The sequence below is a fragment of the Xyrauchen texanus genome, chromosome 48, assembly GCF_025860055.1.
Source record: "Xyrauchen texanus isolate HMW12.3.18 chromosome 48, RBS_HiC_50CHRs, whole genome shotgun sequence".
Classification (NCBI taxonomy): domain Eukaryota; kingdom Metazoa; phylum Chordata; class Actinopteri; order Cypriniformes; family Catostomidae; genus Xyrauchen; species Xyrauchen texanus.
Genome location: NC_068323.1, coordinates 4629975 through 4653897, shown reverse-complemented (window position 1 = coordinate 4653897; position 23923 = coordinate 4629975). Strand labels below are relative to the sequence as shown.

The window sequence follows — 23923 nt, the reverse complement described above, 5'->3', positions numbered from 1 at the left end:
GTGGATCCCGAGGCGTTCCCAGGCCAGCCGACAGATATAATCCCTCCATCGTGTTCCTCCGGGCCTCCTTACAGTTGGACATGCCCAAAACACCTCCGCAGTAAGGCATCTAGGAGGCATGCTAATCAGATGCCAGAACCACCTCAACTGGCTTCTTTCAATCCGGAGGAGCAGTGGTTCTACTCCGAGCCCCTCTCGGATGTCAGAGGTCACTACCCAAAGCTCATGACCTTAGGTGAGGGTTGGAACATGCACCGACTGGTTAATTGAGAGCTTTGCCTTCAGGCTCAGCTCCGCCTTCACCACCATGGTCCGGTACAGTGACCGCATTACTGCAGACACTGCAATGATCCGCCATTATTCCAACATTTCCTCACTCGTGAACAAGACCCCGAGATACTTGAACTTCTTCACTTGGGGCAGCTGCTCTCTCCCTACCTGAAGAGAGCAATCCACCCTTTTCCGGCAGAGAACCATTGCCTCAAACTTGGAGTTGCTGACCCTCATCCCAGCCGCTTCACACTCGGCCGCAAACCTCCCAATGTACAAAACATACAGCAATTAAAGCAAGACGGCATCCACTGTGAACAGCCCAAATTAAGCTTTGATGGCATTCTTTCAATACCATTCATCCAGTGTGTAGCAACACCCAGCGCTGATGGGCACAGGCACATTTTTGTTCTGTAGAAATGCTAATGCAAATAATGACCTTCATTTATGAATAACAAATGTGTAATGCAGCAGCAAAGAGAGGGAATAATGCTCGGATCAGAGACCGAGGTTGGTTGTTGGGGTCTGGCTCACTGTAGATGTTTCAATTCATCCCAAAGGTGTTCAGAAGGGGTTTAGGTCTGAGTTCTGTGCAGGCCAGTCAAGTTCATCAACACCAGACTAGGTAAATAATTTCTTTATTGACCCTCAGAGTATGGTAAGTTACTCTAAAAAGTAATTAATTACTAACTACAAATTACATCTTCTACAGTGTAATTAGATTACTAATTACTCTGTCTGAAAAGTAATTGATTTACTTATTACTAATTACTTTCTAAAACCCTGATCAATCTTGACGACATGAAAAATACAAGTACAGACATGAAACTTTTAAAGTAAATTAAATCAAATCAAATAAATTATTCATGATGTGGATTGTGTTGTGTACATGAGGAGGGATATACAGTGTGAATGTGATGTGGATTGTGTTGTGTGCATGAGGAGGGATATACAGTGTGAATGTGATGTGGATTGTGTTGTGTGTATGAGGAGGGATATACAGTGTGAATGTGATGTGGATTGTGTTGTGTACATGAGGAGGGATATACAGTGTGAATGTGATGTGGATTGTGTTGTGTGCATGAGGAGGGATATACAGTGTGAATGTGATGTGGATTGTGTTGTGTGCATGAGGAGGGATATACAGTGTGAATGTGATGTGGATTGTGTTGTGTGCATGAGGAGGGATATACAGTGTGAATGTGATGTGGATTGTGTTGTGTGTATGAGGAGGGATATACAGTGTGAATGTGATGTGGATTGTGTTGTGTACATGAGGAGGGATATACAGTGTGAATGTGATGTGGATTGTGTTGCGTGTATGAGGAGGGATATACAGTGTGAATGTGATGTGGATTGTGTTGTGTACATGAGGAGGGATATACAGTGTGAATGTGATGTGGATTGTGTTGTGTACATGAGGAGGGATATACAGTGTGAATGTGATGTGGATTGTGTTGTGTGCATGAGGAGGGATATACAGTGTGAATGTGATGTGGATTGTGTTGTGTGCATGAGGAGGGATATACAGTGTGAATGTGATGTGGATTGTGTTGTGTGCGTGAGGAGGGATATACAGTGTGAATGTGATGTGGATTGTGTTGTGTACATGAGGAGGGATATACAGTGTGAATGTGATGTGGATTGTGTTGTGTACATGAGGAGGGATATACAGTGTGAATGTGATGTGGATTGTGTTGTGTGCATGAGGAGGGATATACAGTGTGAATGTGATGTGGATTGTGTTGTGTGCATGAGGAGGGATATACAGTGTGAATGTGATGTGGATTGTGTTGCGTGCATGAGGAGGGATATACAGTGTAAATGTGATGTGGATTGTGTTGTGTACATGAGGAGGGATATACAGTGTGAATGTGATGTGGATTGTGTTGTGTGCATGAGGAGGGATATACAGTGTGAATGTGATGTGGATTGTGTTGTGTACATGAGGAGGGATATACAGTGTGAATGTGATGTGGATTGTGTTGTGTGCATGAGGAGGGATATACAGTGTGAGTGTGATGTGGATTGTGTTGTGTGCATGAGGAGGGATATACAGTGTGAGTGTGATGTGGATTGTGTTGTGTGCATGAGGAGGGATATACAGTGTGAATGTGATGTGGATTGTGTTGCGTGCATGAGGAGGGATATACAGTGTGAATGTGATGTGGATTGTGTTGTGTGTATGAGGAGGGATATACAGTGTGAATGTGATGTGGATTGTGTTGTGTGCATGAGGAGGGGATATACAGTGTGAATGTGATGTGGATTGTGTTGCGTGCATGAGGAGGGATATACAGTGTGAATGTGATGTGGATTGTGTTGTGTGCATGAGGAGGGATATACAGTGTGAATGTGATGTGGATTGTGTTGAGTGCATGAGGAGGGATATACAGTGTGAATGTGATGTGGATTGTGTTGTGTGCATGAGGAGGGATATACAGTGTGAATGTGATGTGGATTGTGTTGTGTACATGAGGAGGGATATACAGTGTGAATGTGATGTGCAGGGCTCGACATTAAGGCTTGTCCGCTTGTCCGGGACAAGTGGATTTTTTGTAGGACAAGTCGAAGAGAAAATTAGTTGTCCGACCGGACAAGTTAAATTTCAAACAAAATAAACTGCCATGTTACTTCACGTTATGTGCCACTCAATACGTCTATTTTACAGATTTAATTTAATCGATTTGAAACTAACAAATTTTTTAATAAACACAAGATTTTGACGCATATCCAAGGGTTTGTGCGGAGTGTGGAGCGCGCACTGCATGGAACAGAGGCGCTGGCTGAACACTTGGGTTTTCCTATCAACAGTGGAAACAACTTAAATACTCTATCATTTCTGGTCATACTGAAAATAATAATACATAATTTGCAACTACTTTTATTTGTGTAAACTCACAATAACAAGAAAACGTGCTTTTGCAAAATAAAATAAAACAATCAGGCGCTTTCATGGTCGCCGTGAACTGAAACTGAACTGAAACAAAATATAGTCTATGTAACGTTAGGCTAAAGCTTGAAATGTCCACTTTTAAAGAACCAATTCGAATCGAAAGAAAATAGCCTAACGTTACCGTCTGATTATGCAATCCATATGAATTTCTCTCTAAAGGCGCATCCGCTTTACATCGGAGATGGAGGTATATTTCCAGCAAACACCGATTTAGAAAACATTAAAATGCCTCGTTATTTTTTCATGTTATAAACAGAAAAGCTCCAAAAACAAGAAGTCACCTTAAACCAACAACATAGGAATTAAAACGGGAACGAAATTTTTTAACCAAATGGAAAGATGAATTCGAATGTGTTATTTATGAAGAGTGGCGTCTGTCGGGCGCAACCCAACCTGGCTGACAAGTGACGTTAGCTAGCTAACTTAGCGTCGGCAGCTGTGTAGCTACTGTAAGCAAGCATTAAAAGCATTAAAGCATTAGTTCACCTCAAAATGAAAATTCCATCTAATTTTCTCCTCCAACTTCAAAATCGTCCGACATCTTTGTTTTATTTTATAATTATTAATAAAAAATAATATTTCGTGACGTTTCCAACGTCGCAGACCAGCACAAGACCAACAATTGTGGTTATAAAAAGTATAAATATTTTTTTTTTTTTAGAAAATGAACGATCGTTTCGCTAGATAAAGACCCAATTCCTCAGCTGCGTGCACAGCCCTTTGAAGCACTTCAAAGCCCTTTTAAACTGCATCGATTTGGACTTCAACGTGTTCTTAAGCTTAATCATATTTATTTAGGCATATCATATCAGTTAATTGCCTAGGCATTGTTTCTAATTTAAAATCATCTATTATTTAGATTTCATTTCAACTTTATTTCAATTGCTGAGCAATGGTTGTGCTTGAAGTCCATTGTGTGGAGAAAAATCCTGAAATGTTTTCCTCAAAAAACTTAATTTCTTTTCCACTGAAGAAAGACAGACATGAACATCTTGGATGGCATTGGGGTGAGTAAATTATCATAAAATTTTCATTTTGAGGTGAACTAATCCTTTAACAGCATTTGTATTGGTTGTACAATGTACATAGTTAAATATTACTATTAGCCATTTGCCTACTTTAGCAAGTCACAGTATTTCCAAGCCCTGATAATGTACGAACTGTAACTGAGATGACGCAGTAAATAATTCCTCTTTCAAGTAGCTGCACGGTCTGTATGTTACCAAAGGATCTTGGGACGAAGCTGCAAAACAGTACATAACAGAAATTGTGTAAATGTTTTAAATGCTTTCAATGGTTTGTTCGAATTCTGCATTAGCAAAACACAAAAAAATAAATGAAATTATAAATCTTTACCTGGGCAAGTGACTTTTGTGCAAGGACAAGTGAAACATAAATTTACTTGTCCGAAGGACAAGTGCCTCAAAAAGTTAATGTCAAGCCCTGGATGTGGATTTTGTTGTGTGCATGAGGAGGGATATACAGTGTGAATGTGATGTGGATTGTGTTGTGTGCATGAGGAGGGATATACAGTGTGAATGTGATGTGGATTGTGTTGTGTGCATGAGGAGGGATATACAGTGTGAATGTGATGTGGATTGTGTTGTGTGTATGAGGAGGGATATACAGTGTGAATGTGATGTGGATTGTGTTGTGTGCATGAGGAGGGATATACAGTGTGAATGTGATGTGGATTGTGTTGTGTGTATGAGGAGGGATATACAGTGTGAATGTGATGTGGATTGTGTTGTGTGCATGAGGAGGGATATACAGTGTGAATGTGATGTGGATTGTGTTGTGTGTATGAGGAGGGATATACAGTGTGAATGTGATGTGGATTGTGTTGTGTGCATGAGGAGGGATATACAGTGTGAATGTGATGTGGATTGTGTTGTGTACATGAGGAGGGATATACAGTGTGAATGTGATGTGGATTGTGTTGTGTGCATGAGGAGGGATATACAGTATGAATGTGATGTGGATTGTGTTGTGTGCATGAGGAGGGATATACAGTGTGAATGTGATGTGGATTGTGTTGTGTACATGAGGAGGGATATACAGTATGAATGTGATGTGGATTGTGTTGTGTACATGAGGAGGGATATACAGTGTGAATGTGATGTGGATTGTGTTGTGTGCATGAGGAGGGATATACAGTGTGAATGTGATGTGGATTGTGTTGTGTGCATGAGGAGGGATATACAGTGTGAATGTGATGTGGATTGTGTTGTGTGCATGAGGAGGGATATACAGTGTGAATGTGATGTGGATTGTGTTGTGTGCGTGAGGAGGGATATACAGTGTGAATGTGATGTGGATTGTGTTGTGTGCGTGAGGAGGGATATACAGTGTGAATGTGATGTGGATTGTGTTGTGTGCATGAGGAGGGATATACAGTGTGAATGTGATGTGGATTGTGTTGTGTGCATGAGGAGGGATATACAGTGTGAATGTGATGTGGATTGTGTTGTGTGCATGAGGAGGGATATACAGTGTGAATGTGATGTGGATTGTGTTGTGTGCGTGAGGAGGGATATACAGTGTGAATGTGATGTGGATTGTGTTGTGTGCGTGAGGAGGGATATACAGTGTGAATGTGATGTGGATTGTGTTGTGTGCGTGAGGAGGGATATACAGTGTGAATGTGATGTGGATTGTGTTGCGTGCATGAGGAGGGATATACAGTGTGAATGTGATGTGGATTGTGTTGTGTGCATGAGGAGGGATATACAGTGTGAATGTGATGTGGATTGTGTTGTGTGCATGAGGAGGGATATACAGTGTGAATGTGATGTGGATTGTGTCGTGTGCATGAGGAGGGGATATACAGTGTGAATGTGATGTGGATTGTGTTGCGTGCATGAGGAGAGATATACAGTGTGAATGTGATGTGGATTGTGTTGTGTGCATGAGGAGGGATATACAGTGTGAATGTGATGTGGATTGTGTTGTGTACATGAGGAGGGATATACAGTGTGAATGTGATGTGGATTGTGTTGTGTGCATGAGGAGGGATATACAGTGTGAATGTGATGTGGATTGTGTTGTGTGCATGAGGAGGGATATACAGTGTGAATGTGATGTGGATTGTGTTGTGTGCATGAGGAGGGATATACAGTGTGAATGTGATGTGGATTGTGTTGTGTGCATGAGGAGGGATATACAGTGTGAATGTGATGTGGATTGTGTTGTGTCCATGAGGAGGGATATACAGTGTGAATGTGATGTGGATTGTGTTGTGTACATGAGGAGGGATATACAGTATGAATGTGATGTGGATTGTGTTGTGTACATGAGGAGGGATATACAGTGTGAATGTGATGTGGATTGTGTTGTGTGTATGAGGAGGGGATATACAGTGTGAATGTGATGTGGATTGTGTTGCGTGCGTGAGGAAGGATATACAGTGTGAATGTGATGTGGATTGTGTTGTGTACATGAGGAGGGATATACAGTGTGAATGTGATGTGGATTGTGTTGTGTACATGAGGAGGGATATACAGTGTGAATGTGATGTGGATTGTGTTGTGTGTATGAGGAGGGGATATACAGTGTGAATGTGATGTGGATTGTGTTGTGTACATGAGGAGGGATATACAGTGTGAATGTGATGTGGATTGTGTTGTGTACATGAGGAGGAATATACAGTGTGAATGTGATGTGGATTGTGTTGTGTACATGAGGAGGGATATACAGTGTGAATGTGATGTGGATTGTGTTGCGTGCATGAGGAGGGATATACAGTGTGAATGTGATGTGGATTGTATTGTGTGCATGAGGAGGGATATACAGTGTGAATGTGATGTGGATTGTGTTGTGTGTATGAGGAGGGATATACAGTGTGAATGTGATGTGGATTGTGTTGTGTGCATGAGGAGGGATATACAGTGTGAATGTGATGTGGATTGTGTTGCGTGCATGAGGAGGGATATACAGTGTGAATGTGATGTGGATTGTGTTGTGTGCATGAGGAGGGATATACAGTGTGAATGTGATGTGGATTGTGTTGTGTATATGGATGTGTTCAAGACATACTTGAGAAAGATGTTAGTTTGTGTCATGAGTGAATTTTCTTGTTGTGTTTGTGTCATCTTGACAATATGACCTGTAAAAGAATCATTTTCACAGTGTTTTCCTGTTGTGCATCTTGAAGAGTGACTGTTCATTTGTGTCTCCAGGTGTGTTTGGTGTTGATGAAATGAAGATGTCTGTGTCAGTGATGAAGCGTTCAAGTGCTGATGTTCTGAAATATCAGCACTCATGAAACATCTCTTGTCCAATCAGATTTGAGGACCGAAACTGTTGTATAAAAAGGAAAAGTACACCCAAATTCTGTCATTTACTCGCCCTCAAACCATCCCAACTTTCTTCCATGTCAGTTCATGCAGTACAATGTAATTTGGTTTGTCACCGCAACCAACATGATCCGATCTGTTTATGTGTCACAATGTGACTGTGTTAACTGGGTTGAACTGTTCAGGAGAATTAAACAAACAAATACGGTAAAAACTCAAATTAACAATACTTGCAATTATTTAGATGTAAAAGTTTGATTTTATCATATGATTAAAGGTAAAAATGTATATCATGTTTAACAAGAAAATAAACATTATTTTAATCAGGATGAGATTTATTGCACAAGAACACTTAAACACATACAATACATTTGTCTTGCTGACAGAAGCTTAAAGTGCACAAACAACAAGACAGAGATAATACATACATAGAATAAAGTAAAGTGAAACTAAATAGAAAATACACAATATGATATATATACATACATACACACACATGTATATACAGATGTTAACAGTAAACTTGTTAAAATTACGGTTAAATAAATCTGGTGTTTCCAGAAGTCTCTGCATGACCCACATTAATAAATCAAACTACAGTGATTTAAAAACATTTTAAAGAGAAAATCAGTTCCAGAAGAAAGACTAGATTAAAGGCAATATTTATAATTCATGTTCTTGATTTGACTGCAGGTTTTATCTTAACTACAGTATAAATATCATTAATATAATGACATGCATAGATGAGGGTTTTGATTGTCTTTTTATATTAACTTCAGGCACATTGATTTTACTCATTGTGGCACGTGTGTGTTGCTTTAGTGAAATAAAAGATTAAAGGGAACATTTATTTGCTTCTTATTTGATCAAATGTTGGAACTGAAATGTTTGAGAAGCGCTTCAGATGATCTGATGAAACACATTCATCACTGTTCAGAAAGTTTCCAGTATTCTGAATTCATCAACTCAAGACTAGAGAAAGTGTGTTTGAGATTCTTGTTTCATGTCAGTAAAACTGAATAATTTGTCTATTAAGCATCAAGTCTTTCCAACAGCAGCAAAATTCTAAGAAAGATCTCGAGTCAGATTTCCCTTTCTCAATAGTAAGTGAGGTTTGGATTTGAGGTGGGAAAACTGATCCTCGATCAGAGCAGCGTTATACCGGAACAGCAGCAGGAATTCCAGCAGCTGCACAAACTGTTGTCGAGTCATTCAGTTTCTTCCTCTCTCTCTTCCTCTCTCTCTTCTTCTCTCTCTTCCTCTCTCTCTTCCTCTCTCTCTTCCTGTCCTTCATCATTCATCACATGAGTCTCGTTCTCTCTTTCCTCCTCCTGTAAGAAAACACAGATTCACAGAAGATCAAAGAAATGATCAGGATTTGTGATTCAGAAGGGCAGAAAACAGCTCAAACTTACACAACACACATTTACTGTTGAAGTGAATAAAGTCTTTTTGAAATGTTTCATTTTACTGAGAAAGTAACAGTTGCACTTTATTTTACAGTATGTGTACTTCAGTGTACTTACACAAGAAAGTACTGAGTAATATGAGGGAACTACATGTACTCAATATGGGTTACGGTTAGGTTAGGGTTAGGATCTAGTCATTACTGGAGTTGTTGTAATTATGTAGTAAGTAAATGTAGAACAGAACTGTAAAATAAAGTGCTCCTGAATTATCTGTTTAAACTTTAATGAATCTCAAACCCCCTTTCCAAATGTATTCATGTACAGGATATGAATTAAATATCAAAAATTATATTTTCTCCAGTTAAAAAGAGAATTCTTGATATCAGGAATATAATTATGAATAGTGAAGTGTAATATTGTCACATCAGTAATTATATTTACACTAATATAAATGTAAATTCTTAATATTAAAAATGAAATTCAACCAGTAAAAATATAATTCTCATTTTATTATCTGTCATTCACTCCTGATTAAAACAATTAAAACCTTAAAAGAAACAAAATCAATTTCAGATATCAGAAATATCAAATCTAACATGTTGAAATACTTTTACAGATATAAAAACACTTTCATTAGTAATAATTTCATTCCTGAGATCACAAATGAGTGTTTGAACTTATATTCTGATATTTATATCCTGCATGTGATTAAATCTGATCACAAGCTCATTTACATGTGAAAATAATGAGAGGCAAGTTTGCGGAGAGTTTGCCAGAACTCAAGATATTTTGTAATTGTTTCTTTCTTCAGCAGAACAAATATGAAGAAAAATAGAAAAATATCTCAGCAGGTCCTTAAAATGCAAGTGGATGCAGATTTCTCTTTTGAAGCCCCAAAAATCACAGACAGTCCTCATAAACATCATCGACACGACACCAGCGGTTCAATTAATGTCTTCAAAAGTGAAACGATAAATTTTAGTGCACAAATATAAATATTTAAGTACTTTTTAACAGTAAATGATGCTTCTGGTCAGCAGCGGTACACGCGTGTGATATAATCGTGTTGTGAGACACACGGAAGAGCAGCTGTTTACAAATGAAAAGGAGGAACACTGAACAGAAGCTTCACTGGTTTTGGGTTAGATCTGTATTTATCTGTTTCTTTACTCACAATGGTGCGTTTGTGTGCTTATCCTGAATGTCCCAACTGAGAAGAGAACGTGAGATTACGTCTGTAACATGCCAACATCAATACGACACACGAGAGACCGCTTGGACTCCACCCTCTCGTGAAGTGTTTCATTACAGTTAAAATGTACTAAAATATTGATTGTTTTTGCACCAAAATTGATCGTGTCGCTTTAGAAGACATTAATTGAACCGCTGGAGTCGTATCGATGATGTTTATGATGACTGTCTGTGATTTTTTTTTTTAGCTTCATAAGTTTGATCTCCATCCACTTGCATTTTAAGGACCTGCTGAGCCGAGATATATTTCTTCAAATGTGTCCTGAAGAAAGAAAGTCAAACACTCATTAATCATGAATATTAATTACTGCATTACATTGACAATGATTTTTACTCCATGTTTGTTTTCTGCTTGTTTTTTGTTTTGGCATAAATCATCATTAAAGTTGAGCTTGATAAATATATAAAGATGAGAATAAAGTAACACAGTTTACAGCGTACATTTAACATATAATATCAATATTTGGGCCTGATGTATCGTATACTGAATATGTGTGTTAAACTGTCTAAAACACAGAAAATAATCTCTGAGACGCTTCAGATGAAATCAAACTGATCTGAATCTGTTGTAAATTCAGAGACAGAAAGATGTAATGCACATACTGAAGTATCTTACCTGAACATTGTGCTTCATCTCGATATCTGTTGAATAAAAACTCAATTAAACACATTTTATTTATCAGTTAGTTTTGAGTATGAAAATAAACATTAATAATAAACACAATAAAAGTGTTCACATATTTAAAGACTCTTTTTACCCATTTAATCTAATATTTTCCTCTTTTATATCAGCTGTATGTAATACTTGCCATTTTGTCCTCTTAATCTTGAGATCTTACAGTGATAGTAAATCAGTAGCAGCTACACCAACATACACAACAACCAGAGCAACATATATTCCTGCTACAGCAGCAGAAGACGGACCTGAATCTGGAGTTTTTATGTCTGATACTGTAATGATGAAGAGAGACAGTCATTAGTGTCACTGAATGTGATCATCATCAGCTCTTTATAACAACTGAAGATCTGATTATCTGCATTAAATGATGAAATCGTCCTCACCGCTGACATTAACACTGAAGCTCTTTACGCTGAAGCTGCTGCTGATACTGCTGCTGATCTCTAGTTGATAAAGTCCAGAGTCTGTAGTTCTGCTGTTTGTGATAGTGAGATCTCCAGTCTGATGGTCAATCTTCAGTCTGTCTCTGAATCTCTCAGCACCTTCATCACACGCCACATCTGTACAGCTCTTACTGGGATCTTCATTCATTTCAGCTATACTGAGTGTCATTGAAATACCACGTCATCACAACATCTCCCTGTTTTACAGTATCATCAGTGTGTAGAGTGACAGAATCTCCTTCAATCACCGACTTTATCTTCATTTCAGCAGCAGACACTCCTGAAACACACATGAACAGTTTCTTCTTTTGGGTGAATAAACCTCCACCATAGTAGAGGACAGAACATTATTAACAGACCAAGTGTATCATTATTAGCATGCTGTTATTCAAATCAGTACATACACAGATTAGCAATATTTTCTCGAGTGTAATATTAATATATTGTGTGAAGTGTAGTCTATAATTTTTAGGCCACTCTAAAATATGGGAGCTACACCATGATGCACCTGCAGAGTAACATATTAACCATACTGGACATTCAGCTAGTGCAGTTGACTTTGACTTTGACCCCAAACACACAATCACACAGTGCAAGCACATGGTTATGTATTAAGAGAATTGGTGCTTCTCAATAAGCTCCCAAATGTAGTAGTCCAGGCACAGAGCAGGTAATCAAATGCAAATTGCTAAATACTGATTCACAAGCAGGGGAGCTGATTGAGACACAGGTAATGTTAATCAATGTCCTGATGGTGTTTAAAATATCATTAATTCCACAGTGGACAATATTAATTGTGGAGGCACTTGAAATACTCAAATATAATCTAAAACCTCACTGTTGTTTCTTTCCTGCCTGATTTATTTATTGTGCATATTTTAACTAGTGCAATGAGGTTTTAGAGGCAAATGGTGTGACGCTAAACTGCATCATTACAGACCAGCAACCTCAGATCCAAAAATATCTGAAGGAGCGCAAAATCACAGTTCAACGATGTCTGGCATCTGGAGACAGATAATAAACTAGTCTTAACAATATGAACCTATGACATTTATTTTAATGTATGTCTGCTTTTAATTCATTACACTGAAATTGTCCCTAGATTTATGTGTGTCTAGGTTTGTCCAAGAAGTTGAATAAAATTGGACAGTCTGTTAGTCAAAAGGTGACAGTGGAGCATAAAGAACCTCGTTTACTGCCACATCATCTAAATCCAGCACAGAGAAAGTAGCAATATATAATATACAATTATTGATCATCACACCCTCTTAACTTTGAACTAAAACCCAAATGAAGAAGAAATTAAAGAGTCAATATAATGAGAAACTGTGTTACTGGATTTGAACGGATCAATCGAATCTCCACCAGAGCTAAAACTGTTTTAAAAATGTAAAGACACTTTAGTTTTAATCATCTGCTGTTCTGTTTTGTAATGATATTGTGATAATCATGTGTTTTTAAAAGAGATTATATTTATATGTGATTAATATACCGGTAAGTGAAGATTATTTCATCATATTTGCTTTTATACACTCATTAAATGACTCACCAGGTTGGACAGTGACAGTGACAGTGAAAGTCTTTATAGTCTTATTGTTGTTCATGAAGGTCCGTAGTAGATAAACTCCAGAGTCTGTAATTCTGATGTTCATGATGGTGAGAGATCCAGTCTGATTGTTCAACTTCAGTCTGTCTCTGAATCTCTCATTATAATCACCTGCACACGTCACATCTGTACAGAACATACTGAGATCTCCATTGATTTGAGCTACACGGATGTCAGTAAAATACCATTTAATAAAATTGGATTTGTCATTCTGTAATCCAGTAACAGCAGTGTGTAAAGTCAGAGAATCTCCCTCCATCACTGACACAGTCTTCATTTCATCATCATCAAGCACACCTGGAGACACATAAGGGAAAAACATACATGTGGAGTGATGAACAATGCCTTGGTGTGACCCATTTGAGCTGCATAAAGTGGCACCTGATATTTTGGGTGTAATGTATTTTCTATTGCGTTGTGACTATGATTTATACAAACTACCAGTAAAACTGTCTGATTTCCATCAGCAGGTTCTTCTGTACTGAAACCTAATGTTTAAACTTAATTTTACACCACACAATACACCCCTGTGGAACAACAGGTATATTCTGAGCAATAGAAAATCCTTGTTTCTAGGGACTTGGATGGAAAAATGAAAATGGGCAGAAACACATTTGATGGATAATTTTGGTAATGTGTTGTACTACGGAGATTTTTGTGATAAATGTAATTTCAAATGCCCAATTAGAGAATACAATAGTGATAAAGACCAATCCAGCACCCCTGAAAACAATTATTCAACAGTTTGTGATGTCCTCTAACACTCTACCAGAAATGAGACACTTTGTATTGAAGGTATTAATTTAAATAGCAAACAGTTTACAAATAAGTTTATTATAAATGTGTTATCCAAACAGTATTACCCGGGTACGAAAATGAAATATGTTCTTCGAGACAGGCACATAGACATCAAAAGGGGCTTGAGCACCTGCCCTTTTTATTCTTGGAGAGAATTATTTTTATTCCCTTTTTTCTGGGGTGCTTTTTTTTTTAATTTTTGATAAATAATTGTAAGATTTAGAAGTTCATATTTCATATTTGGAAGTTGTAATGCTCAGAATTTAATAGAATTTATATTTGAGTAATTTACTAGGAATGTATTTGCAATGTTTAGTCAGTTAATTATTTATATATTTACGTGTTTACATATTTAACACGGTCAGGGTATTCTGCTGAATCTGCCTCTCTGATTCTCTCATGTTTACCTCCAAGTCCAAGTTCTCGCTTCTGATTGGTTAGTTCAGTCACGTGGAAGGTCTGAACAAGGAAGTGTTGTAGTTGTGATCGGTGTTCAGTAAAGTATTACTTAAGAAAGTCCTCCGTTTCCATTCTGGTGTTTATTATCATAAGGAGTGATCCACCACCACATACAGAACCCTCACGTTACATTTGGTGGCAGCGTGGTGTTATTTTGGTGGTTTTGGCGCATTTGGTGAGTTTTATTCCTACGAACTGTAGATGCGTTCACTTTTTTTTTTGTGCCATCTGGATTTTACACTCTTTGAGAGCAGTGGATTACCTGAACACTAGTTGGAGATATTAATGGACTTTTGCAGTATTTATTTTTTTTCTCTACTTTACGTGCTTTTTGTGATTTTTGGACTGAATATTTTGTCACCATGTCGGCCGATGAAAGTGAGGATGTGCTGCAGTCTCCTCCCTTACAACGACGGCGAGCTGCTAATGTTACATCGACAGGTGCTGCTTCTCTAGCCACATACGCTGTCTCCGGTGCCCTAAAAATTTATCTTCCACCTGCTTTTAAAGGAGATGGGACTGAATCATTCACAAGTTGGTCTCGACGTTTTGAAGTGGCAGTGCAGGCTATGAGTTCAACTGATACGGATCTGCCTACGGTGATGGCCGCCGTCCTCCCTACTCGCCTAGCAGATGTTGCATTTCTGTATTGGGACAGCCTTCCTTCTTCAACTCAGAGGGACTATGATTCAGTAAAGGAGAAACTCAGGGACGTTTTTGGACCAATATACTCCCTGCCATTCTTCCAGACACATGTGAATGCTCGACCTCGTCGACCAGGTGAAAGTTTGGATGTGTACAGTGCTGACATCACTCGTCTTGTACTAGAAGCCTTTCCCAACTATGACCACAATGCACTAGAGGGTGAAAAATTTCGCCGCTTTGTTGCTGGCTTGGACCCCAATCTTCAGTCAAAAGTCCATGAGCTGGGTGCGGAAGATCTTGAGGATGCCCTGCGTATCGCCAGCCGCTGTGAGAGAGCACGTGCAGCGCTCCAACTGACAACTGTAGGGTCTCTACACACTCAATCTTCAGAGCAGGTAGCTATGGTTCGTCCAAAACCTACTGATGACAAGCTTCTGCATGCAGTTGAGCAGCTGACTCTTACTGTCAACAGCTTACAAAGTGAAGTACACCTGTTACGAGAGAAACACAGTTACCTGGCTCAGCGCGTAGACTCCAAACTTCAAAGGTTTTCCTCCGACGATGCTCGATACAGTGCACGCAGTGTCTCTCCACAACCCTACCATAACAGACAACACCGTAGAGACAATTACTTACCTGAGCAGCATCATGGTCAAGATTCAGGGTCCTGCTATGAACGTTGTCCTTCTTCCCCTGTTCCTCAGAGAGACCGTCAATGGCATGACAATGACAGACGTGACCGGCATCGCTCTCCCTCACGCCAGTCCTATCAGTACTCCAGATATGGTCGCCATGACAAGGATGACACAAACAGATACAGACGCAGCCCTAGTCCTGCTTCACAGGGAAACAGAGATGCAAGTCCACACGCTAGAGGCAGTGTTCGCTTCCAGTCTCCTGAAAGATACCCACACTCTGGCTCCAACCGGTCAGGGAAACTTCCATTAGCTGCTGTTGAGGGGCAAACATCAGCTACTGTCTCACAGCCCCAGAATGATTCCCCCAAGTTAATGCCTGACAAGAATGACTCAAACCCTGATGATTCTGTCTCTTCTACAATCTTAGCTATTGTTGAGGGCATTGAAGTTTGCACTTTAATTGACTCTGATTCTACTGTCTCCATTGTGAGCGAAGATTTTCGTAACGCTCACCCAGCTTTGAGAAAACGTCCCATGACTTCCTCCTCTCTGCCAGCTCGCTCAGTCAATGGACAGTGCCTGGACATTTTAGGCAAGTTAACGATTGGAATCAGACTTGGACATCAGGTATGGCAACAGGATTTCGAAATTCTCAGAGGTGCTTGCCAGCCAGTCATTCTTGGTTTCGATTTTCTATGGAAAAACCATGCCCTCCTTGACATCAACAAAAAAATGCTGCAACTTTGGGACATGAAAATTCCTCTCCTGCCCAAAGGACATGAAGTGGTCAGCCTGCTGTAATGTGTCTGTGCTAGCGCCCACTAAGATTCCAGCTATGAGTGAAACCCTTATCACAGCCTGTGTGTCAGCCGCTACACCTGCTTCTCCCATGCCAACTGACTACTATGGTGTTCTTATGCCCAACCCATCGTGTGACGCCATTGTGGCACATTCTCTCAGTGAGGTTCAAAATGGCACAACTGTTGTTCGAATCTTAAATCCCTCCAGAGATGACGTTGAGCTGCATTCAGGGCAACACCTGGGTGAGTTTCATTCGGCTTCATCTGTTGACATCATATCAGGTGGAGGGACAGGGTGTGCAACCTCCCCGCTCATGATTTATCTCCATCTGTCCAGATAAATGACAGCGACCTGTCACCTTCCCAAGCTCAGGCTCTGAAATCACTGCTTCAGAAATACTCAGCAGTATTCAGTAAACACTCAGAGGACAGAGGTCATGACGAGCATCATCAAGCATCAAATCCGCACCGGTGAGGCCACACCAATTAAACAGAGAGCCTATAGAGTGACACCAGACCAGAGAGCTGAAATACAGACTCAAGTTGAAAACCTGTTAAAAGCAGATGTCATTGAAGAAAGCTACAGTCCCTGGGCTGCGCCAGTTGTGTTGGTGCGCAAGAAAAATGGCACATGGCGTTTCTGCCTGGACTACAGAAAACTAAATGCAGTGACAATCAAAGATTCCCACCCTCTTCCGAGAGTCGATGACGCACTGGATGCTTTGTCGGGCTCTGCCTGGTTCTCCACAATGGACCTGCAACATGGCTATTGGCAAGTTGAGCTGCAGGAGGTAGACCGTGAAAAAACAGCATGTAGTGGCCAGGTAGTGGCCTTTATCACTTTAAAGTTATGCCAATGGGTCTCACCAACGCTCCAGCCACATGCCAGCGCTTGATGGAAATGGTACTTCGTGGCCTCCCATGGGAAACCTGCCTTGTGTATTTGGATGATGTCCTCATCTACAGCCGTTCTTTCAGTGAACATCTCCAGCACCTGGAAGAAATTCTCTCCAGATTCCAGTCAAGTGGCCTGAAGCTGAATCCCTCAAAATGCTGTTTTGCCAGAGATCAGGTACAGTTTCTGGGCCATGTTGTATCCAAAGACGGCATTCAGCCAGACCCGTGAAATGTGAAAAGTGTTCAAGACTGGCCTATTCCACGGTCAGCTACAGAAGTAAGAGCATTCCTGGGACTTTGTTCATATTACCGTAAGTTCATCCGAGCTTTATGCATCATAGTGTTCCCCTGCACGCCCTCACAGAGAAGAATGCACCTTTCCAATGGACTTCTCAAAGTCAGGATGCATTCACTTATCTGAAACATGCACTCACAAACCCTCCAGTGGTTGCATTCCCTGATTTTACTGTGCCATTCTCCCTCTACACAGATGCTTCAGGCTCTGCTATTGGTGCTGTGCTTGCTCAGAGACAAGGGAATCAAGAAAAGTGGTTGCTTATGCGAGTCATGTCCTCACAAAAGCAGAAAGAAAATGGTCAACATATGACAGAGAACTCTGGGCCATTGTCTGGGCCGTGCGACATTTCCGCCACTACCTCTACAAACAACCCTTTGTTATTGTCACTGACCACAAACCTCTCTTGGGTCTCAGAAAAATACCCATTGACAATGACAGAACTGGTCGTCGTGCACGCTGGGCTCTTGAACTTGATCCTTTTGAATGGACTGTAATTCACAAGGATGGCCACAGTCACCTCAATGCAGATGCAATGTCACGTCGCCCTGCTGACATCAGATCAACAGAGCAGAGCACTTTCTCCAGTGCGCTTGGTAATTTACACTCTGACAAGAGACATTCTAGTCTGAGTCCTGTGAGTCTGTCTAGTCCGGTCAGTTGTGTACATCACAGCCTCTGCAGTACGGATACAAAGACAGTTTGCTGTAACCTGACTGGACCACAGCCTCCTCCAGCATCCTCACAGTGTGTTTCACAGTCTGTCTCCTCCACATTTGTGCTTCAGTTCCCTGAAGAGGATTTCAAAAAGGAACAACAGCGGGACTCCATACTGTCAGAGGTTATTAGCTGGACAGTTAAAGGACAGAAACCACCATACTGGTGCATGAAAAAACGCACACTTGCTGAGAAGGCACTTTGGCACGAGTTCCACAGACTTATCTTTCATAATGGTGTACTCTGCCGTAAAGTTTTCAAACCATCCACAACATCAATGCTCCATCAACTAATTGTCCCTCATGCTTTGAAAGACACTGTTCTGCAGATGCTGCATGGAAATCCTGTAACTGGTCATCTATCTGCTGATAAGGTCCTGAAACGTGCTCAACAACTGTGCTACTGGCCCTTTATGTCACGTGACATCAAGTTGTGGTGCAAGCAATGTACTCCATGTGACGCCAGACGGAGTCCCATACCTCATCAGAGAGCTCCAGTGAAAACAATTGTTGCTACTGAGCCATTCCAAAAGGTTGCAGCTGACATACTTGAGCTCCCCATCACGAGTCGTGGCAACAGGTATGTGCTTGTTGTCCAAGATTATTTCTCCAAGTATGTTAACCTCTATGCTATTCCAGACCAGCTGTCCCATAACAGTTGCGTGAAATGTCTGTTTGAAAACTTCATCTGTGAACATGGCATTCGGAAATGCTTCACACTGATCAGGGACGTCAGTTTGAGTCTGACCTGGTAAAACATCTGTGTGACCTGCTGGGCATGCAGAAAACACGAACCAGCCCATATCATCCTCAGTGTGATGGCATGATTGAGAGGTTCAACAGGACACTTATTGATCAGTTAGCCAAGACACTTCTTCAGCAGCCTGGTGAATGGGATGATTGCCTCAACCAAGTTGCTTTGGCTTACAATACTAACCCACACTCTACAACAGGTTTCACACCATTCTTTCTCACGCATGGTCATGAAGCCAGGATGCCGGCCAACATGCTGTTACCTAACAACACACCATCTTCGTCGATTACGGGTTCTCCTGCTGACTATGTTGCACAATTGACGCAGAAACTTCAGTCTGCTTTCAGTTCTGCTGCATGGAACAGAGATTGTGCCCACAATCAGCAGAAACGACAGTATGACAAGAGTGTTAAGCACATTCCTTATGTTTCTGGAGACCTTGTCTGGTTAAATGACCCCACTAAAGCAAAACAAAAACTCGCTCCTCACTGGAAAGGCCCCTTTGAAATATTAGAGTGCCTTGGATCTGATGTGGATTCTCCTGGAGTGACATACAGGATTCACTACCTCCTGGATCAGTCTGATAAGTCCCAGATTGTCCACTACAACCGTCTCAGACCCTACCATGCTCCTGTGCCAGATCGTGGACATGAGACACCTATATGTGACTCTTTGCAGTCTCAACTTCCTTGTTTGACTGCATTGTCAGGTGCTTTGCCCTTTACGCCTTCAAAGTTGGCAGCCACAAAGAGCTACACTGTATCTGGCCACCGCAGTACTCCCTCATTAGTCCCTCCTACTGGCCATCCACAACCCCGAACACAGCCCCAATCCCGCTCTCCTCTGACTCAGTCTGGGTCTGAACAAGGAAGTGTTGTAGTTGTGATCGGTGTTCAGTAAAGTATTACTTAAGAAAGTCCTCCGTTTCCATTCTGGTGTTTATTATCATAAGGAGTGATCCACCACCACATACAGAACCCTCACGTTACATAATATATATTCCTGTTTGCGCACAGCTTCCCTGTCAAACAAATATATTTATTGAATAATGTATCTAAATATCAGGTCAGGAGTTCTGAAGCGCCCCCTGTCCCCCGTCTCTGCGCACATCGGCACAACACACACACACACACACACACACCTGCAGGCAGGAGCAGCAGCGGCCCCTCCCAGCAGTGTTTTTCTTGGCTTGTGTTGAGGTGAGTGGCGCTGAACAAAAGATTAAACTACCAGTGCCTCGAATTTACTGCCGATTAGCCAAAGACAAATATAGTTAACCTGTGTCTTGCTAGTAGGGTTGCCACCCGTCCCTTAAAATACGGAATCATCCCGTATTTAGGCTACAAGTAAAACGATTTTTCCCGTATTTTACATAAGGCCCACACAACGTTGAGTAAAAACTTTAAACCTGCTTCAAACCAATGCGCGATAAGTCAAAAGAGAGCGCGCTGCATGTGAATGTCCTGACTGTGACTCACAGAAAGACGCGCGCCAGTAGCATGCGCATGCGCAGACCGCGCACCAGAATACAGTTCTCTTTCAGCTTGAACGAACAATAACACACAATTATGCCAAAATGTCGTTTGTCAAGTATCTTCATAACATAAGAGCAGTCTTATGATGGACATAAAGAGTTGTGAGAGAATGAGGCGCGTGTGAGATCCGCGTCTCAGCAACGGCTGCTCTTAAAGGGCCAGCATCCAATAAAGCTTTCTCTCAGTAAAGTTAATCAAAGAACAAAGAGAACAGAGAAAATTACTCACTGCTCTTGACTAAAGACCTTATGTAGCTTTAATAAGGATTAGTCTATATATAATTTATGCAGCTGAGACTGTCTGATAACTTTATTCAATTCTGTATGTCCTGTTAGACAGGAAGGGCACAGGTAAATATGACATTTATTATGGGTTTATGTGAGGATTGTTTGAAGTTCACTTAAATTAAAAGCTGTTTTATTTTTTGAAGCCTAATAAATGTTTTTTAAAAATTGAATACTAAGGAGACCATGGTTTCTGTGTGAACTGATTATTTTGTAGACATCTTTTGAAAATGAAACAATTGCGTGAGTTTGAGGAAGATAAAATTAACTTTTTAAATATTTTTTTTAAAAAGGAAGTCAAAGTTGTGTTAATATATATATACTTTTTTGTTTAAAAAAAAAGTAAACAAAATACGTAATTATGAGAAGTGCGATTTTTCAATTGAGCCCCTCAAAATGTCTGTGCACGTCTCTGCTTCGAGAGTTCAGTGATGAAGAGGCAAAAAAAATAAGTAAGCAGTATTTATCTTACACAATGTTTCTGAGGTCAAAGGAATGACATTTATCCATCTTTAATTGCTTTTTACATTTAATTGGGACATTTTACATAAATGATGATGATTTCATGGATCACCGTCATTGTTATCATTTTCAGTTTGAGAAATCTCTAAAACAAAAGTGAAGTTATAAAAATAAAAACATCTGAATTATCCTATTTGTAGATTATATATCATTTTAAATGTAGTTTAGAGTTTGATTACATTTCTAAACAAACATCTAATCGTTATCTGATCACGAGATAAAGACATTGACGGTCACGTGAGGAACACTTTGGATTGGAATTTAAAATGATCAAAACAAACTGCTTCACTTTCATCCATCATCGATTATAAATGTAAATAAATGTCTTACCGTCTATGAGCAAAACCCAAATCAACAAAACAAACCATCCCTTCATTCTCAAACCGAGAATACATGAAGATGGAAAGTTGAAATGTTGTCGACAGTCTGCAGCAGCTGATTGCTTTAATTAATGGGAAGTTAAAGTGAAAGTATTTTATGTATCCGGATATAAACACGCCTCCAGTAGATCCGAGTGGACTCAGTCTTTTAAACCATTTTGGTGACTGAGGTTTGTTCACGATAGGGATGCAAACGATAAACCGATAATGCGATTGATTAAAGATGATTAAACTGTTAATATTGTTAATATACACCATATGTCAACATATGTTGTTTTACCGCCACCAGCTGGACTGGAGTGTGAAGCATTAATCAGAAGGAAATAAATAATAATAATTTATATAATGTGTTTATTAAATCCTGTTTTCCTGAGATAATTAAGTATTTCTCGTTGTATTTTTGACTGTCCTGAGGCACAATTCAATAGGTTGGTAAGGTGAATTTGTTTGAATCTATATATTTCTCAATGTATTTAATATCTGCTCTCTTTCCCTTGTAAACATGACACAATGTAATAATACATGTTCAACAGTCTCTGCTTCACCACATGTCAAGCATCATCCTGTTTGATGTTTCCCTGTTTTGAACAATGAATGATTCAAGCCAGAATGTCCTATTGTGTGATAATTGTATATTCTCTCCTATTATTGAGACAAATTCTTCCTTTTCCAACTTGTTTATGGATATTGTATTGGTGTCTTCCCTTTTCTTCCTTGTTCCACATTTCTTGCAACTTTATATTCATAAATTCTCTAATTCTTCCTTTTATCTCTTCTTTACTGAGTGATATATGAACTTCAACATCCTAATGATCCATTGCCTGTTTAGCCAGTTTATCCACTATTTCATTTCCTTGTACTCCCACATGTGCTGGTACCCAAAGAAATCTCAGGACCATCCCCAGTTTCTGACTTCTTAGCAGATGTGTAAGAATCTCATATACTAAAACTTGATTCAGACTATTTAAAACTTCCTCCACCCATTACACAGCTAATAAAATCACTATTAGTTCTGTTGTACGGACTTTGGACTTTGAACCTCTTATTATACTGCTGCAGCTGTTTTTCCACATGTAGGATCCTTTGAACCATCTGTGAATATGTGGAGCATTGAAGAGTATTCCTGATTTAAATACTGCTGTACAATAACTTATGTGTATATGTTCAATTCTTAACTTTACATTGTAGATGGAAATCGACTTGAGCCATGGGGAACAAAGGTATATTGGGACAAAGGTATATTGGTACAAAGGTATATTGGTACAAAGGTATATTGGTACAAAGGTATATTGGTACAATGGTTGGACTAACTGAAATATCTGTAATTCCCAAATTCATAACCTTTTTATTTGCTGTCCAACCAAAACTTATTATATTATTATTCCAATACTCCCAGCTCTCTTTTAGTATTTCCTTAACTGGGTGTGTCTTTCATATTAATCCAATAATTCATTGTTAATTTTAACTTCATGTATGTATACACATGGGCATTTCAGCCCACCTCCACTTGCAGCCTGTTATTGGAGATACATATTCCTATTAATTGTGTTTGTACTGTTTAATTTGTCCTCATCAAGGCTAATGATGCAGACCCATATATTATATATCCATAATCCAGAACTGACCTGATCAATGCACTATATATTCATAGTAAAGATATTCGACTAGCTCCCCACTGCTAGACATCTTAATTAACTTTATTTACACTTATCTAATACTTTCTGAACATGAATCTTAAAAGTCAGCCTAGAATCCATCCATATCCCTGAATATCTTATAACTTTAACCTGTTCAAGTACCTGATTGTATAGTTTCACTTTCATTTCAGGGATACGAGTCTTTGATAACTGAAAACTGCATTTGTTGGCGCATTTCTCCACTTCATGAACTGCTGTTTGTGTAACTCTTGTCACATGTGATACATTAAGACCCCTCTTCCATATCGCTCCATCGTCAGCTTATAGAGATCTTCCTATATCTGAACATTTTTGGAAGGGATCCTTTATCATGATATTAAACAATATTGGACCGCACACACTTCCTTGTGGAGTCCCATTATCTATTTTAAATATTTTGGAATATAATGATCCAACCCTTAACTGAACTCTTCTACCTTCAACTCTTCATTAATGCAACAGGTCTATAATTGGCAGCATCATGTTCTTTGCTGTCTTTAATACAGGGATAATTACTCCATGTTTCCATGAAGAAGGAAGTCTTTCCATACTTTATTAAATAAACATATAGTATAATATTCAATGAAAATCTGTTTAATTTTTAATCATCATATA

At 39.6% G+C, this 23923-nt stretch overlaps 2 protein-coding genes across 2 annotated transcripts in view; one reads left to right on the top strand and one right to left on the bottom strand.

Annotated features, from left to right (window-relative positions):
* LOC127639470 (uncharacterized) overlaps positions 1-23923 on the top strand; it is a 376863-nt gene that overhangs the window by 60834 nt on the left and 292106 nt on the right. The gene's annotated exons all lie outside the window — the stretch shown is intronic.
* Positions 8732-23923, bottom strand: part of LOC127639405 (uncharacterized) — a 41276-nt gene continuing 26084 nt past the window's right edge. Inside the window, exons 4-6 of the mRNA XM_052121393.1 lie at positions 10991-11132; positions 10798-10823; positions 8732-8852 (exon numbers count right to left, since the gene is read on the bottom strand). Of these exons, the coding sequence (XP_051977353.1) occupies positions 11017-11132 (116 nt within the window). The 3' untranslated portion in view covers positions 8732-8852; positions 10798-10823; positions 10991-11016. The remainder of the gene's footprint in view (positions 8853-10797; positions 10824-10990; positions 11133-23923) is intronic.